The sequence below is a fragment of the Cryptotermes secundus genome, unplaced genomic scaffold, assembly GCF_002891405.2.
Source record: "Cryptotermes secundus unplaced genomic scaffold, Csec_1.0 scaffold62, whole genome shotgun sequence".
Classification (NCBI taxonomy): domain Eukaryota; kingdom Metazoa; phylum Arthropoda; class Insecta; order Blattodea; family Kalotermitidae; genus Cryptotermes; species Cryptotermes secundus.
Window position 1 is genome coordinate 102,398 of NW_019727786.1, and position 18,530 is coordinate 120,927.

General features: G+C 40.0%; 1 protein-coding gene and 1 long non-coding RNA gene across 8 annotated transcripts in view; one reads left to right on the top strand and one right to left on the bottom strand.

Moving 5' to 3' along the window:
• Positions 1 to 589: 589 nt before the first annotated feature.
• The window catches only part of LOC111864922 (protein dimmed), a 183,031-nt gene continuing 165,090 nt past the window's right edge, over positions 590 to 18,530 (bottom strand). For 3 of the 5 annotated variants that reach the window (XM_033751623.1, XM_023852542.2, XM_033751622.1), the window contains 4 exons: positions 8,326 to 8,525; positions 7,413 to 7,618; positions 4,644 to 4,780; positions 590 to 4,093 (listed from right to left, as the gene is read on the bottom strand). In XM_033751623.1, coding sequence (XP_033607514.1) covers positions 3,922 to 4,093; positions 4,644 to 4,780; positions 7,413 to 7,618; positions 8,326 to 8,494 — 684 coding nt within the window. In that variant the 5' untranslated portion in view covers positions 8,495 to 8,525 and the 3' untranslated portion in view covers positions 590 to 3,921. Of the gene's footprint in view, positions 4,094 to 4,643; positions 4,781 to 7,412; positions 7,619 to 8,325; positions 8,526 to 18,104; positions 18,262 to 18,530 lie in introns of all 5 variants that reach the window. The other 2 variants (XM_023852544.2, XM_023852541.2) reach the window with 2 other exon arrangements.
• On the top strand, positions 2,661 to 5,746 carry LOC111864923. 3 transcript variants are annotated; one of them, XR_004513060.1, is made up of 4 exons: positions 2,661 to 2,747; positions 3,976 to 4,172; positions 4,515 to 4,685; positions 5,403 to 5,746. It is a non-coding gene; the product is annotated as an uncharacterized LOC111864923 (long non-coding RNA). The 3 variants fall into 3 exon arrangements; XR_002842872.2 differs by having other exon boundaries at positions 3,976 to 4,105; XR_004513061.1 differs by having other exon boundaries at positions 2,690 to 2,747; positions 4,026 to 4,172.

Sequence of the window (18,530 nt, forward strand, 5' to 3'; positions counted from 1 at the left end):
AGTTCTAGACCTCCAAAATACAAAGCACGAGGATTAACCCCTACACTGAGACATTAAAACTTTATTATTTTCATGGTATAGAAGAAACAGTTACTATATTTCTGTCAATTTTCCATCATTTTTCTCATTTCTGGTTCTGTGACAATTCTTGTTGCATCCCACTCTGAACCCATATCACTGGCTTTCTTTAAGGACTGCTTACATCTATCTCTGAATCACTAGATTTTCCAGGAGGCAGTAAAATAGTTTATACCTCACAATAGACTATCTATCATTATAATTATTGGTATTGTGGGTATGGGACTCTTCGGCTGAAGTATTTGAAATACTATTAAATTAAAAAAGAGAACATGGAAAGTTTTTTTAAGGAAATGTCCTATGTATTCTGTTATTCTTAAAACTGTGGTGGTCCCTAATCTGCAAAGAAATACAGGTAGTTTTCCAGTAATTAGTAGCAAAATTGGCAGTTCTAACCTGTAGTCAAGACATAGATTCAGAGTTTTTTAACAGAAAAGTCTCCATTGCAATCTTCTGGTTTGGGACACATAGAGTCTTAACAGGTGTATGCAAACATTTTGAAGGTGGTAGCTTTCTTCAAAAAGGTATTGTTTCAAAGATTTACAATGCGTGATCCCAAAACCATAAGAACCCTGTTTCAGGAACACGTGAGACAACTTGTAAAATAAATAGTTCTGTCTTTCATAATACCATGTAGTCTGTTAAACGCTACCTACTTTACATGCTATTTGCATCATGCTGGTTTCTTCCTTGGCATATTATTTGACCCTGAAGAAGGAGGCATCATGTTTATCTGAAACATCAATTGAGTCTCAACAGACTACCTGGTGTTACATTCCAGAAGACAAAACTCTTCATAACCACCTTTGATTGACTCTCATATCCTAGAGCTTGTGAAACAATTATTTTTATATATCTATGTTCTGGAAAGTAGACAAAAAGTTGGTTAACAGCATGCTTTACTTTTTTAGTAAGGTACCCTGGGTGGGGAAAAGAAAAGCAATCTTACTTTTTTCAACAAACACTCTCACCAGTATGTCCAGAATTGTAAAAATTTAGTGACATATTAATAATAAAAACATCCTTATTTCAACTTCTATTATTCTTTAATTTTGAATAAAATCTAAACATCCGTGTTTTATGGAAATAGTGTTGAAACATGGAACCATTTTGGACCACCAGAAGAAAGTCATGGTTAACAGTATACTATATGGCCAGAAATAAAATTTGAAACACATACACTGGTTTTATAAACAGTTTAACAGGTATTGCTGAATTGGTGACATTTTATAATTGTTGTCCCTTTGTGCCATAAAGCTGGCACATTGTTTCTAGTTATATGCAATATTTTACATCTATAACAATAAGTTCTCACTAAACATGTCTATAAAATGACGGCAGCATAACAGTTTTATCCTTCTTACGTGATAGTCCTCTAAACTGCTTTTACATCTCATATTCTTTACAACAGATTACATCATAAATTAAAATAATAAAAGTATTGGTACTCTTGATTCTTGAGGTCACAGGAACCATTAGAGGATGTTTCTGTGTGCCACTTTTTTACATCTTTAATCATTAACTTATATTATTATTTCATTCATTATCTTCATTAAATGAGATAATAGATAGGAAGTAAAGAAATAATAAAATAGAAACTATGTATATCACTGGATCCTTATATTTGTTAGTAACCTGACAGGACTCTGGAACTGGTCTGATGAAAGAACAGAAATTAATTTTCAGTAAAGATTAAATATTGATTAAACAATTTGGATTGAGAAATATGCTGGATTAGAAGTGTTTTGTAGTGTAGTTATGAAGAGAAAGGTGTAAAATTGAAATGATGCTCGAATTTGTTATAGGCTGTAATGCAACTGAACTGAATCTATGATTAATTATCAACAGATTTTTATTACTATTATCATATTGTTAATTACTGTGTAATTGTTACAGTTGGACTTTTTATTTGAAACAAAGCATTTAACTCTCTTAGGTCCAAAACCATATATCTTAACTGTGTGACTTGACAGTTTAGTAGATCTATGAGGGGAAAAACAGTATTTTTAGCAAGAGTTTGACTGATGTTGACTGGTTTAGTTCTCACAGTGTGACAGTGTGCTATGGCCTGACTGTTTCTGCCAACTTATTTTGTTAACAGCAAAACCATTTTCACTTCATAAGTTACTCGTACATGCTGAAATGAAATATGACGTGTTTTGGAAAACAACATACAAGGTCTGACAATAAAGTTCGTGAACTCGTCATTGTGTGCTTGCAGTGGCAGCAGTGGATGGAGACCTCGCTATAGTTTGATGATGTTGGTATATCAGCTTTTCACAGCTGTATTGCTGTTGATCTATGGCAGTCTCTTTCTGACTAGTATCTATTATTATCTGAGGGCGTTTTGCTGTCTTGCATCACAGCAATGCACCTGCTCACATGGCACTGTCTGTGAGGGAGCTTTTAGCTAGTAAACAAGTAACTGTGCTGGAACACCCAATTCACCGGATCTGGCCCCAGTGATTTTTTTCTGTTCCCGAAGATAAAGAAAATATTGAAAGGAAGGCATTTTGATGACATTGATGATATCAGGAGTAATACAACAGCAGCTCTGAAGGGCATTCTGCAAAAACCTGTTCCAAAATTGTTCTGAAAGGTAGACTAAGCGCTGGCATCGATGCATATCTTCCAAAAGGGAGGACTTTGAAGTGATATTCAGCAGTGAGGTATGTAGCACTTTTACCAATGAGTTCGCGAACCTTACTGCCAGACTACATATTACTATCAATGTGTCTTATTTTAATTCATATGCAAATTGCATAATATTTTATTAGTGACACTTTCTTAACCTCTTGGGATATACAGTATCAAATGTATGACTATAAGTGATGAATTTGGAAGGACGGGAAAGGAAATTATACAATCCCCTTTCATTTATTAGCCTCGATTTATACTGGAGGAACTGAAAAAAAGAATGAAAAATCTGAGTCAAATTCTGGGTCAAACTAAATCTGGAATCTCCAGAATAAAGGATTGGAGTTAACAACTCAATTATCTATGGTTGAACACTGGCACATAACATCTAAATGAACTATTTGCTATAAAGTCTACTTTTATTGTGTTCATTCCTGACCACGTTTAGGATGTCATTGTGATGTTATGCGTGATGTCTGTATGCAGTCAGCTGTATGAAAAGTTAAAGTAGTGATGTATAAAATCATACATTACATCTGATGGAATCTATTGCGCATAAACTTGTTTTATCATCCCAGTGTACTAAGCTAACTCCATGGTACAAAACAAAATACAACATTGTTTGTTGCTTTCTTATACAGAGAGGATGTAATTTATCAAGTGATGAAACAAGAATTATAGTTTTGTGTTTTAGTGCTGTATACTGGGAAACAAATTGACTTAGATATCTTACGATTATTAATTATGTCATGTACACTTAGTGAGGCTCAGTCCAGTTCCTAGTCCCAAGTTCCCCATCTTCAAGTCTCATATTTATCTCTTCTTTCTTCATCTTCGTTTCTTCTTCACAAACTTTAACACAAAACATAGAAATATATTGTGGGTTTTGTATGTTGTACTGCACTGATATGAGGGGCGGGGATTATTTCCCGTTTCCCAAGTACTCAAGACCACTAGAAGGTCCACTGCGCACCCCCATCTCAATGCAGTCCCTCAAGGAATCCAATGTTGTGAAGGTAAAGAGATATAAATATTCAAAAAATAATTTGACTGTGTTAACTTCCTGTTTTGGCAAATTTTAGCATCATATTGGTAACTAACATTACGTATTTCACTAATTTGGATTCTCACAAAGAATGTCGAAAGAATCCCTGAGATGATCAACCGACTACAGCAACATGCAGATTTTCCAAGGCAGAGCATATGTCATATGTCCTGTATTGATATGCTTGAAGTCCCTGTCATTGTTCTATGTTCTAGGTTTTCTTGGAATAGGGAATTATTATTTGGTTCTGCCATGTCTTCCTCAGGACCTTGTTCTCCACTGCTGTTATTACCGTTTGTGCTTGAATTAGATCCGCAGTCTACATCCAGGAACCTGTATTGAATGGTAAACAGAAATATCAGCCATCACATCTTCATATCAAAGGAGCATCTAGTCTGATCAACCAGCTAGGGTAATCATATAGACAGGTCTATCCGGGAAGACTTTGTACTGGTAACACCTTTTTTCATTGAAATTATGATAAAATAAAAAATTATTATTGTAATATTTTATGTGTTCGTACACACTTACAGCTTTACATTAATGAATGATTTGTTGTGCAGTGAGTAGGGCTGCATTTACAGTTCAATCAAAATTTGGAGACCCCCTTTGAGTAATGACAAAATCAAGTTATGATCATTCTATTTTTTTTACATATAATTTCTTATAAAACTAATAACACAAACAAACTTCTGATAATTTTAGATAAGTAAATGCATCAATAAAATCTGCCGATTATATTTTTGTTTTGCAGAGGCCCTGGTGCTACTGCTCTCATCTGTCCTACTTATAGCTGGCCCTGGCACTGCGATATGGAATTTTCTGTGTGCCTCAATGTGGGAAAAGTTGAAAAACACTGCTCTAAAACTTGATTGCTACTCACGTGTATGGCTTCTCTTCTCCTCTCATCTCACATATTACATTAGTGAGTGCCATGATGTAATTTTTTGCTAATGTCAGGGTTTCTATTTTCGATAGCTTACGTTCCATCTTTACATGTGGTATGACTTCTCGAAGTTGCTGGAAACCAAACATATATTCAGTGAATAAAATCTGGACAAAGACTTTCAAAACCTAGAAACAAAATTATGAGTGCAAAAAGCTTTCCTCTACTTTCTTGTAATTCAGTCAGTCAATGTGTAATCGCCAATATTTTAAAACGGTTGTTGCCTATTGATGTTACTGGCATTATTATAAATAGCCAATCCTCTGGTAGCCCAGCCTAAATACCCAAACCTGGCAATAACAAAGCCCACATGCACTGTAATAATTTCCTTCATAACATTTGTTGATCATTCCCTGGGCTCTTCCACTGATCCAGAGCGTCTACCTAATTCTGAACAGGCATTTTCATCCCTAAAGGCAATCAGTTATTATAGGCTAGAACTGTGATCAATAATTACATAGATGACTGAAAAGGTTAAGACATTCAATTTTTTTTTATTGCTAGTGGGGTGGGACTAAGTCCCTTGTACTGCGGCCACTTCTGGCCTATTGTACCAGCCCCAGATGATAGGTGAGGGTGATTGTGGAGCAACTGGTGGAATGAAGATTGGCAGGGGAAACCGAAGTACTCTGAGAAAACCTTCCCCAGCACCACTTTGTCCACCACAAATCCCACTTTTGAGTGTTTTTGTTTCAGAAAGCTTTATCAAGATCTGCATTCATGAGCTGATACCATTCACCAGCACGTACTTGAGCGATACTGGATTCTCAATTTATGCAGCAACAAAAATGAAATACAGAAACAGACTAAATGTGGCCCCGGATCTGAGAATTTACGTGTCTGGTATCATGTGAAGCATAAAAAGAATTTGTAAAAGAACAAAAGAACTACTCTTGGCATTAAAAATTTAATGTACCTGGCATATTAGTTTTTAAGCTTTTTTATGTACATTAAATGTGATTTTTATTTCTAAATATGTGCAATTAAATAATATGTTGATTTTATATCCTTGTTCAGTATTTATTTACTATTATCCTTACTTATTTGTAGCTTATTTTTTTTATAATGTTGTATTTTAGCGTCCTGTTGCACTGATTCTCGTCCATGATATGTATGTACTGGCCATCTTGTAGTGCACTCAATCTCACATGTCACTTCACTACATGTTTCGGTATCACTGTGCCATCCTCAGGTGCGTTGTTTACGCTAAGCTATTGCATTGCTTGCCATCATGTGTTGTTCATAAAATTATTTAAAATGTACATTCTTCATCAACTATAATAAAATTTGTATACACTAAAACTTGTTAAGATTTATCATCTTATATGTCTTAATTCAAACTTGCGTATTGTATGATTCTTCCGCTATGGGAGTCGTTTTTCCTATATTTTTTGTATACCTGCAACGTGAAAATGGTACTTATTATTATTACTTTCGACTTCTATCTGTTACATGTTGTTTTATAATGTTTAGTACTCACCGTGTCTTGTGATGTGTCCTTCCTTTTTGCCTGTGAGCATTGTAATGTTGGATGTGTGTGTGTGTCTTCATATTGATTGAGTTATGATGTGGAGGTAGCTTCATATGTAAGAACTGTATTAGGGATTCTATAAAAGTTTTTCAACCGTGAAGAGGTTCGATGCCCAAATTAATTAGGAAAAACTGACGTAATTTAATCTGCCACATTGGATGTAGTTAAAATTTGTGGAGCAGGACTCCTGAAATGTGTGTATGTTGCTAAGATGTCAATTTTTACAAAGAATGGATACACATACTTGGCTATGTTTCTTGTTTCCTGAACAAAATTGAGAAGTCGCGCACTTACAATGTGTTTTGACGCATTTATTCCTTCATTACAAGAAGTGGTCAAAGTGAATGCAGGTTCAGATGTTTCATCTCCCAAACTTTTCAGTGGCTTTCACTGAAATGCAATATGGAGGGGGGTGGTTGTATATATATGAAGCTGTTAGGTGAATTTAATTTTGTTTCACGCTGATCTTCAGATGAAGAAAATACTGAAATTGATTTCTCAAGAAATAGGCAATCTTGTATCATACAAAATATTATTAAGAGCACATGGTATAAGAGTATATCGGCGGTGTGAATACTTACAAATTACAAAAGAAAACATATCTGCCTCTATGCAATTTGTGATGCAATCACATATGGATTAATGCATAAAGCAATCCTTCAGTCACGTGTGGTTTAGTACATAGGACAAACTATTTCATATCGAGGAGCTGTACCGTTTGGTGTCATGGCAATTAATTGTGGAGATTATATCAGATATGGCATAATGCCCTTCTTTTTAACCTCAATTTAATAATAAAAATAATAAAATATTTATTTCTTAAAGTGCACTAAGCCGGTCACGGTAGCCGAGCGGTCTAGGGCATGTACTGTCTTCGCTCACTTGGAAACCGGGATCGTGGGTTCGAATCCCACTCAGGGCATGGATGTTTGTGTGCGTTTTTCTGTGTTTGTGTACAGGTAGAGGCCTTGCGACGAGCTGATCACCCGCCCAAGGAGTCCTACCGAATGTGTAAGATCTAGAAAAACCGAAGTGAACCCACTGCGGCTGTAGTGCCAAGGAGGGGTGGAAGTGCACTAATGTCTATTGTTGGTTAAGAGGTTAATATGCCTTGTTAATGTTTCTGTTGTTTATAAAGCCTATTTTCAAAGAACTGTAAAGGTTCCGTGACTTACCTCAAACGCATCGTTAAGGGAGTGCATCCTCATGCGCTCCCGTTCATTGCTCTCCAGTCTCCTCAGGTTCCTCTCCCGCGCTGAGATTCCTGACTTTCTCCTCCTGCCACTGCCACCATTCACGCTTCCACTGCATCCTTTCCGTTTTGGTCGTGACTGTTTCCTAGAGGGTGAAGGGCCCTCACTTCCTGAACTATCAGAACAGTCTAGAACACAAAATGGCAACCCTTGACATCACAGTAAAACCCGAGGGTACGACACCACTAATGCCAATATCCACCAATAGACACGATCCTGAGTCAGCCCCATTAACTCATAGCTATTTCCTTAAGATGTGGCTTAATGTTATCCCCCATCTTTTCAGTATTCTATGGTTTCCAGATGGTATTTCGCCCCAAATTCGGTACATATTTATTGTCTCCACCATACTAATTATAGGCATATCCAATATATTTACCCATGAGCAATACATTACTATAATCTTAATTGATATTTTCGGTATCCTGTAATCTTTAAGTGTTTCCCCGCTATGAGATACAATGCCTCAAGTTCATATATTCTCTCAGTCATATTTGGTATGCAGCACTCCTGTATGTTAGAGAGAGGACTCCTTGGACGGAAGACCGGCCCATTGCAAGGCCTTTTCTTGCACAGGACAATGCATGATAGAAAGACGTGGACGTACTATTATGCACTTAGCGAGATCAGGATTTGGAATCGTAGTGTCCAGAATGTCCAGAATCGTCAAGAACCATGGGACCAATCTGACCGGTTCTTCATTTACTATGGTTTAGTGCATTAAGCGCGGCAGTAAACATTTGAATTTACTACAATGTCCTTCGTTAGGCGTTGCAAAGTTCTGTTCTGAAGAACCCTCAATTTTCAGTAGGACAGTACAGAAAGATGACGCTACCTTGACGAGATTTTGCGTCTCCTGTCTTTCCTCCAGAATCCTCGGAACCTAGATGCATATAGTCAACTTCAATTTCTTCATCGTCCTCTGGCCAGAAGGCGACATTGTGGTCCTGGTCAGGAGTTCCGGAACCTTCATCCGAACCTGACATTCGATCCGCGGACTTCATCCTGTCTGAAGGATGGTACTTCTGACGCCTTCTGAAACAGCGGAATGAAAAATTCGTTGAGGCATGAGGAATGTCTGAAAGTTATGAGATTATTGATGTACGTGACAGGTAAAGATAAGTTTGCCCCTGTATTTTGGTATCACAATATGAAGACGAATGGAAGACTGGAAGCGCAGTTTCACGCATTGTAACCTCAACACAAGATGGAGACGAGCAGTCTGTTTCACCTCCTTTCCCTACGGAACAGAGCCCTAGCATCCCACTCCGTGTTGGTGAAGAGGCAACACCTGCCCTGTCAGAAATCAAACTCCTGTCCCTAAGTCCGTAGAAGTATGCAATGGTACGATATACTGATACTATATTCCACTATAAAGATATATTAGGGATATGGAATTCCATATGATATAGGAGACATCCATATAAATACCGAGGCGTTTCAAGATTAATACTCTTCATCTGCTCATACACCTATAAAATTCAGTTTTAAACATTGTACCTACGTATTTTATTCGAATTACAATTTGTCATATTTAATTACCAATTACCATGGCAATTTGTATTTAGGCTATAATAAAAGCTTGTGAAATTCTTTAGCTAATATTTGTAATGCATAACTCGGCTACCAGAGAGAGTTGAAAGCAGACTGAGAGGACTGAGTGTGGGCTGATTCGTAGTGTGCATATCAGCAATAGTGTTATGGTTATTTGTAGTTACGACCTGTAAATGATCAGTAAATCTATTCACCAGTCCAAACCCCGCATATAGTCACTAACACACGTGACAGTTCGATCGTCCGAGAACTTCCGGAAAGTCGCTGAGTCTCTCAGGCGGAAGTTACTGACATTTTCATTCGACCCGCTGAGATTCGTACTGCTAGATAATAGTCATTATAATTCTGCTAACACAACGATTTTTCCAGAAGGTAGAGTTTTCTCTCTAGGACGACACGTTTCGGCGCCTATATGCCATCTTCATGTCTGGTTTTTAGTTACAATTATTCTTTCATATACTTAACGTGCCGAAACATGTCGTCCTAGATAACAAACTCTACCTGCTGGAAATAGAGTTGTTTTGACAGGACTGTAATAAAAATTATCTATAGTCATTTACACAGTAGGATGGAACAAAATGTGTGTTCGTACTGCTAGCTTAATCGACAAACCAAGAGCGTATACAATTACCAATTAATGGTACCAACATTACAGCAGAACTTCTCTTTGGCTCCACAAGGATATTCTAGTGCCTCTGGAAATAAAACTACTCGGCCTTCTGATTCGGTTATTTCTTCTTCAATATCGACGCTGTCCGTCTTAATTTATTTAAAATTGTACCAATATTGTCAGTATTTTGTACTGTTATATCTTCAGTTTATGCCGAAACCACCTCCTAATTTTTTTTACTCCATTACTTTTCCTTTAGGTGTCGTATATGAATGCTCGTTGTGTTACATTGTGACAGAGAATAAAAATGATTTTCAGAACTAGGTGAACATAGCGCATTTGGTTGAGGCACTGTGCTACAAGCCGGAAGGTCGCGGGTTTTAGTCTCGATCAGGTCATTGAATTTCTCAACTGACCTAATACTTCCAGCCACACCATGGCCCTGGGGTCGACTCACCCTTTAACACAAATGAGTACCAGGAATCTTCCTGGGAGGTAAAGAGCAACCGGTGACAACCTCACCGCCATCTGTGAGCTGATGAAGGCCTCACCATAGCTCAAGCGGTTAGTCGCTGGCTTCCCACCGCAGCGGCCCGGGTTCGATCTCGGGTCTGGTCAATTTGGATTTGCGGTGGACAAAGTGTAGCTGGGGCAGGATTTATCCGAGTACTTCGGTTTCCCCTGCCAATCTTTATTCCACCAAATTCTTCACCATAATCACCCAGGGCAGGTACAATAGACCAATAGTGGCCGACGTGCCGAGTGAACCCACCTGGACTCCACCCCCCACTATGAGAATTTAAAAAAGAAATCTGTAAGCTGATTGTCTATAAAACTGTTCAAAAATTCATTGTGGCTATACTTAAGCAGAATTTTAATATGTAAGGGTTAGTGGTCTGTGGAGTAAGCTAACGGCCGGGCTAATATGATGAGCGTCTGTTTCTTCCACCTCAGCGGCCCAGTTACTGCAGAGAAGCTGTCAAGACGATCATACTGTAGTGTTAAAGCGTACATAATTACAGTTAGGCTCGAGGTTACGCAGGAAAGAGACATTGCAATGAGTGAGAAAACTGAAGTCTATAATTTATTGCAGAGATTAGTTCATATGTGATGAGGAGACAGGAAGATAACGTAGAGAGAATGGCTTGACATGCTAAGTAGCCCTACAAGTACAAGGAGAGCAAGGGGACACTGGGAAGATGCTGAAATCGGTACAGCTGTCAACTTAACCCAATCAGTAACCACGGGGTGGCGATGATGATTCATTTCTATTCTGTAGTATTTACGTGCTGAGCCAACAGCCGCAAGCCCAATTACAGACACAACACTGTGTAGGTAAAAGTAGTTACATATTGGACAAACAGACAAACTACGCAACACCACCGATATATAGGCCTAGTCTTCCTGTTCCACGTACGTGCACGTACTCTGCAGGCAATCGCAACAGATTCAAGGCTGCAATTGTATACAAGATCGCAAGGTCTGCCGGGCCTTGACTGGGCGTTGGCGCCCAACAGGATATGGTTTTAATTTATTGGTGTTATCAGTACTACAACGTGACAAATAAAGTATATTTATGGTCTTATCTGGAAAGAAAGGAGAACTGAAGACTGTTATGTCTGGATGTATACATTTTTGCGAGTGTAAAATTTCTCTCGGCTTTCTCTTCACAACCGCGATGCCATGTTATCTGCCAGAAATCCGTTCATGTGCTGACCCAAACACTTTAAACGCATTAATTGTCTTTGAGGAGAATGTTGATGATTGCCGCCTTTTAAGGCACTTAGCGTGAAGGTTCATTATCATGTTCACAAGACCCCAACACTGGCCAATATCCTGAGCCAAATTAGTCCAGCCCAAGCACTCACACTATATTTCTTGAAGATTCATCATAACATTATTCCCCATCCACCTAGGTCTCTGAAGGAATCCCTTCATAATTTCATATTTAATGTCCCTATGCATTACTTAGGCCGATCACACTGGCCGCACGGTCTATGGCATGAACTGTCTTAACCAGCTCGAACACTGGGGTCATTGGTTCTAATCCAACTGAAGGCATGGATGTCTGTGTACGTTTGTTCTCTATTTGTGCTGTCCTGTGTGTAGACAGCGGCCTTGTGACGGGCTGATCCCCGTCCAAGGAGTCCTAGAGACTGTGTACGGGATCAAGAAACCGAGAAGGCGGCCATGGTCCACAAGGCCTGTACAGCCATAGATGCATTTCTGACCTTCTCACGTGTCCTACATGACCCATCAGTATCATAATTTTTTACTTAATCACCCTAGTAACATTTTGTGCAGATCACAGTGACCGCGCTGTCTAAGGCGTGTACTCTCTTCTACCGCTTGGACAATGGGATAGTTGGTTCGAAGCCCGCTCAGTGACATCAAGAGTATCTGTGTTTGTGTTGCCCTGTGTACGTGGAGGCCTTCGACAGGCAGGTCCTCTGTTCAAATATTCCGAAACCTGGGGGGCTTTGAAACGAACTGCCCTGTCATACCATAAAAGAGGAAGAAGAAGAAAGTTTGGTTCGATTAGGACTACAAATGATGATCTTTATTATACATTTTTCTCCACTCTCTAACACTTCATATCTCTAATTACAAATATTTTCCTCACAACCGTGCTCTCAGACGCCGGGATAGCGTAGTCGGTATAGCGACTGGATACGGACTGGACGACGGACGTGTCGGAGTTCGAGTCCAGCTGGGGTCAAGAATTTTCTCTTCGTCACGTCGTCCAGACCGGCCCTGGGGCCCACCCAGCCTCATATCGAATTGGTACAGCGTGCTCCTTCTCCGAGGGTAAAGGGTAAATTCACCTCCAACTAGTGCCGAGGTCCAGAAAATATGGATCTCTACATCCTCCTCCCCATACGCCTTCATGGCGCAGTGCTTAAAACTTTACCTTTACCTTCAGCGTGCTCTCAGACACCCTCAACTCTGTCTTTCCTGCACGCCGAGAGGCAAAGTTTCACACACAAACAGAAACGTAAAATTATAGTTTTGTGTATTTCAATGGTGCCTGATGTAAGAATCTCTGTTCAGAAGCTCATAAATTCTGAACGTTTCTTCTCTGTCTTTTGCAAGTACCGTGAAGTACTCCAACACAAAAAACTCATTGCGATTGCTAAAGTCTGTCTGTTATACGGGCTGAAATGTGCGGAGAGAAGACACATTACGTCTGTCCAGTGCTAGGTATTGAATTTTGCCACAAAGCACCATTCACTGCAAGCAAAAGGGATCATTATACGCACCAATTCCTCTACAACCTAACAGGCTAAAGGAGAGCGGGAGGGGGCTCAGCATCCCCCCCTCCCCATGATTTATTCCGTTACCTTGGTGTCACGTTCAGACCCGGAATTCACCGGTATCATTGACCAGTGGGTGACAAATATTACCCGGAACGGATTTAGCTGGGTGGGTATAAAGTAATTCTCTCACCAGGTTTTAGTATCGTGTACAATACGAACTTAACAGAAGTGCCGCTCTCTGCTGCAGGCGTGTGACACTTGCGAAAAGAATGGAAATGCACTACATTACATTACAACTTTGGTTAGACCCACACGCACACTCAGATGGAATCTTCGCTTAGTGGGGGGTGGCGTCCAACTGGGTCCACTCGGCACGGAGGCCACTGATTGGCCTATTGTAGCCTGCCCCGGGTGATTATGATGATGGAGAATTTGGTAGAATGAAGATTGGCAGGGGAAACCGAAGTATTCGGAGAAAACCTGCCCCAGTGCCACTTTGTCCACCACAAATCCCACTTGACCAGACTCGGGATCGAACACGGGCCGCCTCTGTGGGAAGCCGGCAACTAACCGCTTCAGCTATGGCGTGGCCTCAGATGGAATCTTTGTGGTTCTGCATATCGTTCAGTCGTTTATGTTCATTTATTGCAATTATAAATCAGATGTTGCAAACCTAACGACGCTGGGGACAATATTAGACAATAACAAACATTTATAGATTATTTTATATTCTTAGACCACCTCTGTGGTCTAGCGGTCAGAGTTCTTGCCTACATATCAAGAGGTTCCGGGTTCGATTCCCGGCGCTACCAGATTTTCTGAGTAGTAATGGGTCTTGAACGGGGTCCACTCAGCCTCGTGAGGATAACCGAGGAGTTATTTCAAAGAAAGAGCGGCCGTGGTCTAGAAAACCGATATTAACGGCCGTGGGGATCCGTTGCACTAACCACATGACACTCTCTATCCGCAAAAGTTGACACTAACTTCGCCGACAAGCGCCAGTCGCTCGGTCGGTATAGCGAAGATCATAAATACCAAATTTAATTAAAACATGTTCAGTATAAGGTGAGATTCTCCGACACAGAAATGATTTCCTTTCCATGCGTTCATTTTATGAGCTTCTTTCAAAAGTATGCACAAATATGTTAACTTACATTCACATTCTAATTTGTGCAGTTACTAACTCACGCTTACGAACACTGTGTCAATTAATTTAATTGGGATTACCTCAGTAATTAATTTTAATATATTATAACAGCATCTGTCAGTAATGAAACGCTTTAGTTCCGTTTGTAAACTGATACATTTATAATTATACCAGATCGTGTCTGTCTATGAGACCATGGAAAATGTTCCACATTCCATACCTCCCCTCCCTCCCCGCATTACCTTGCAGTACGCGACGTTCGTCAGGTTTTTACGCGGCCAGTTAGTGACTTTGCCTATATTAATCTTAGAACTGATTTCAGAGACGCTACAATCGATCTACGTTAAGAAATGTCAAGTTTCAAGAACACTATTTCTTATAAACTTAGTACTAAGTTTCCTGATTGTCTAAAATGGCAATAAACATGATTAGTGTTTCAACACTGTGCACTGTCAGAAGACCAAAAATTTAACTTTTGGGATATTAGGTCTCTCTTAGTCATTTCTACTCCATTGGACCCGTAAGACGAAACCAATCTCGGTTCCTGGACTTTTCCACTTTCCCTTTATTCTGGAGCCCATAAATTATTCTTACATTTATCGCAACATATGGCTACAGAATGTGTGGAAACATAACTCAGGGAAGGGCTCAATTTTTGAGGGGCCACATCACATTCCAGCGTCTAGCAGAAAATGTGTCTAAAATTCCTCCTACACTGCTCCTGTGTCATTACGGGCTTTAGCTGCAGGATTGTATCTGTGCTTCATGAATCAAATCTTTGAAACTCGATAAGAACCAGGATAGCGTAGTAAATGGACGACAGAGGGGTAGGAGTTCGAGTCCCGGTAGGGTCAAGATTTTCCCTTCTCCATGTCGTCCAGGCCGGCTCCGGGGTCCACGCAACCTCCTATCCAATGGGTAACGGGAGTCCTTTCACGGGAGGTAAAGCGACCGGGGCGTGAAATTGACAACTCACCTTCAACTAATGCCGAGGTCAAGAAAAGATGGGCCTATACATCCATCCCCCCTATACACCTTCATGGCGTAGTGCTTAATTAGTTAAGCACTTTTCCTTTTTACTCTACTATAGTAGGCCTACTGCTGTATAGTGTAGTGTACTGTATTGTGTTAGGCTTATTGGAAAAATCTGCATAAGGAACAATTATACACCCTGTTAGACTGTAGGAACTATGATTATGAACTTATTTCTAAAGGTCCTACAATCGCAGATGAGATGAAGATGCAGTTACCCCTGTCTGGGCACAGGCCAGCTATCAGAACGCATGTTCACTCCACAGCGCAGGAAATCTTCACACAGATATGGACTTCCAAAAACACACAATCTGGATATCCCTCTAAGACGAATCATGTGTTTCACTCTTTCTGTATGTTAAGCTGTTTGTGGGTTTGTTCATAAAATACTCAATCTTCTAGTAGGCAATGTGCATCCATTTTTTAAAAATGCAGAATATTTAAATTATCAGTCTTCAGAAAACGTCAGTATGCAAAGACCGGATACCGTTTTAAGTTCTGATGTGGTTATTCTTCCGGTCTAGAAAACCGAAATTAATGACCGTGGGGATCCGTTGCGCTGACCACGTGACACCCTCTATCCGCTAAAGTTGGCACTAACTTCGGCAAAAAGCGGCGGTGGCTCGGTCGGTACAGTTCGCTTGCGCACTAAAAAATCACGGAGTATTCTTTAACCAATGTACCAATGTGGGGAAAACTACATGTCATCAGAAGTAGGTTTCACAGTGATTAATCACACAGCATTCAGACTTACAAGCTGATGTCTGTGAAAAACCTACTCACTTTAAGGTTACATTTTTTTTTTCCGTCAGTCTGTTGGTAAGCCTATGGCAAGCTCCACTTCTCCAATTGTTACTAACATAAAAGAGCATTTAAAAAAAAGTAGCTCTAGATACAGCGCCAAAAAGCCACCATGTTTCTGTGGGTCAGACACGAGATATGGTCACATGACATATAAAATGTACAGGAATTCCTTGATTGTACCAAATCTCAGATCCTCTATTCAGACCACTATGTTAGGTCTTCTTTTCCTTCTACAGTTGCCTTGGTCATTAAAACCCGTCAAAATATCGAAGGAACGAACTAGCACTGGATGCTATCTGCATTTGAAATCAAATCATACACTCACGTAAGAGAATATCGCTCAGTCGAGAGACATGATTCCTTCCTGATGAGGTTAAAAACTTTAGACATTGCCTTGAACTTAATGGTCATCCACCGTTTTATGACATTCGTCAGCATATCTGGACGTCGTTACTATACTGTAAGTACACAGAACACTTCTTGTGCATTATGGTATCCCCCTACGTCAAAGTATGATTAGTTAAGATGTACTGGGGATCGATACAACATTAAGACTGTTTTCAGAAACCAAACATGTTCTTCGCAATTCACTGGTGAAAACCAGGCTCAATAGCAATCTTCAAGATACGAGCTACAATGGCGAAACAGACACACCAAAGGGAGTACGTCTCAAGAAATGCATAGGTAAATACTTAAATAGCCAGAACTATTACGCTTATTTTGGACTCTGTCCATCGTCTGGTATATAGAAGAAAAAACGGGCCCAACTGAGCAGGTTTATTCTGCCCCATCCACCTGAGAGCGGAGACAGATCCGGACCCCGAAACGTTGTGGTTTTTTGTCTTCTATACACCAGACGATGGATGGAATCCAAAATAAGCCTAATGGTTCTGTACAGCATAAACCATTGTCAGAATCCTTTCAAGTCAACTAACTAGCCGGCTAGTTAGTTAGTTAGTTATTGGAGAGGGTGGGTTTCCCCATGCACTGAGACCTGTATTGGTCCATTGTGCTTCCCTCTATGATTTCTACCAGTCTCTATATCCTACCGGTACTGGTGCTTACCATCAGTCCCGCCCAGCCAGCGAGACCGGCTCTACTAGCTGAGAGGTATCTATAATGCTTCCCCCATCTACCAGAGGTATTAGAGACTGCTGTTGGGCGGGAAACGTCCGTAATTTGGCTCAGTGACCTCCTTTGGAGATATGAGGTTCTTTTACGTGCCGTAAAGCTACGACACGGGACCCACGGCTTAAAGTCCCTCCCGGAGGACTTGTTCCCTGAATTTTTCNATCCATCCATCCATCCATCTAACCGACCAACTAACTACAAGGAGCAGAGTCTTTTTGTGACATTGATAGTCGCTCACGTCTGCAAGTAATTTAGATCTCAGCACTAAATGGAAATGAACGGTCAGTTATATGCCCAAGTCGACTTTACCCTTGCGGAAAGAGGGCTTGGTACCCCTTGGATAGAAGTCTGTGTAAACTCCAGAGAGGCCAGATATGGAAGGAGAAAAGAAATACCTTGCTTGTGCCAAAAATTGAACTCCGTCTGTCTAGCAGGCATCCAGTCGCTATACTGCCTGTCTGACCCAAGTTCTTCTTAACTGTAGTTCCTGAATAACATTAACTTCCCAAAGTTAGAATGTCATTCACGTGCATATACATATACTTGGTTTGATACAAATTATCGCGATAGAAAATTATGCAGTAACATGGTCGTATTACTCTCTTAAATATATAACATAAAATGAGCGAAATTTTACAACTTATGTCATAAATATATATTTATTTGTCATACGCAGAATTACAAAACAATTCCGTGATGCTGGAACATCTTGACAATAAAAGAATGATTTTGACATGCCGTTCCTGGGCCAACTTCTAATTTATATGTGGGGGCTGGCGATAATAAAAGCGATAAGAACATAGAACTAATTAAAATCTGCTTGCCCGTGCATCGGGAAGTCGAGAGAGCTGAGAATCACAAGGTACCGGTCGCTCGAGTGCCTGTGACCTGGTTTTCACCGTCTGGTTACCTGCCTACAGCAACTAAAATAAAGGTCACTGATCCAGTGCAAATTTTTCATACTTCTTATTGTACTTTCAGTATCATATTGTACAAAAACACGAGTTTCCCCCTAAATATACGAGAAATGTCCAAATAAAAGTGTATTATTAATAGGCTCTATAAATGTTATTCCTTACTTCTCTGACCTTGTCCTCTTAATACGCCAGCTCGAATCTTGGAGTGTGAGCAGCTCTATGGGCGTCTGCAGAGTGTCGTCCGAGTCTCAAACACAAATCCTTGCTGTGGCTCAGTTCCGCTCATGCCATGCCAGTAATGGCTGCAGCTCATGTCATTCTGTATTTGCAAATATATTCCATGTCAGATTGAATGACGGCATCAACAATAAGAAAACTGTTTTTTGCTTCATAATACTGCTCCTAGTTGATTTCTTACAATAATAATTAAATTCAGTTCAGTCTGTTTCTTTAAGTGATTGCCAGCAGCGAGTGGTCTATAATAGGCCAGCACTGGAAGTATACATATTTACATAAGATTTCAAATTTTGTTTTCAGATTGTTGTCCACAGATTTTACTATGAAAAGCTGTCTGTTTTAAAGGTGGTT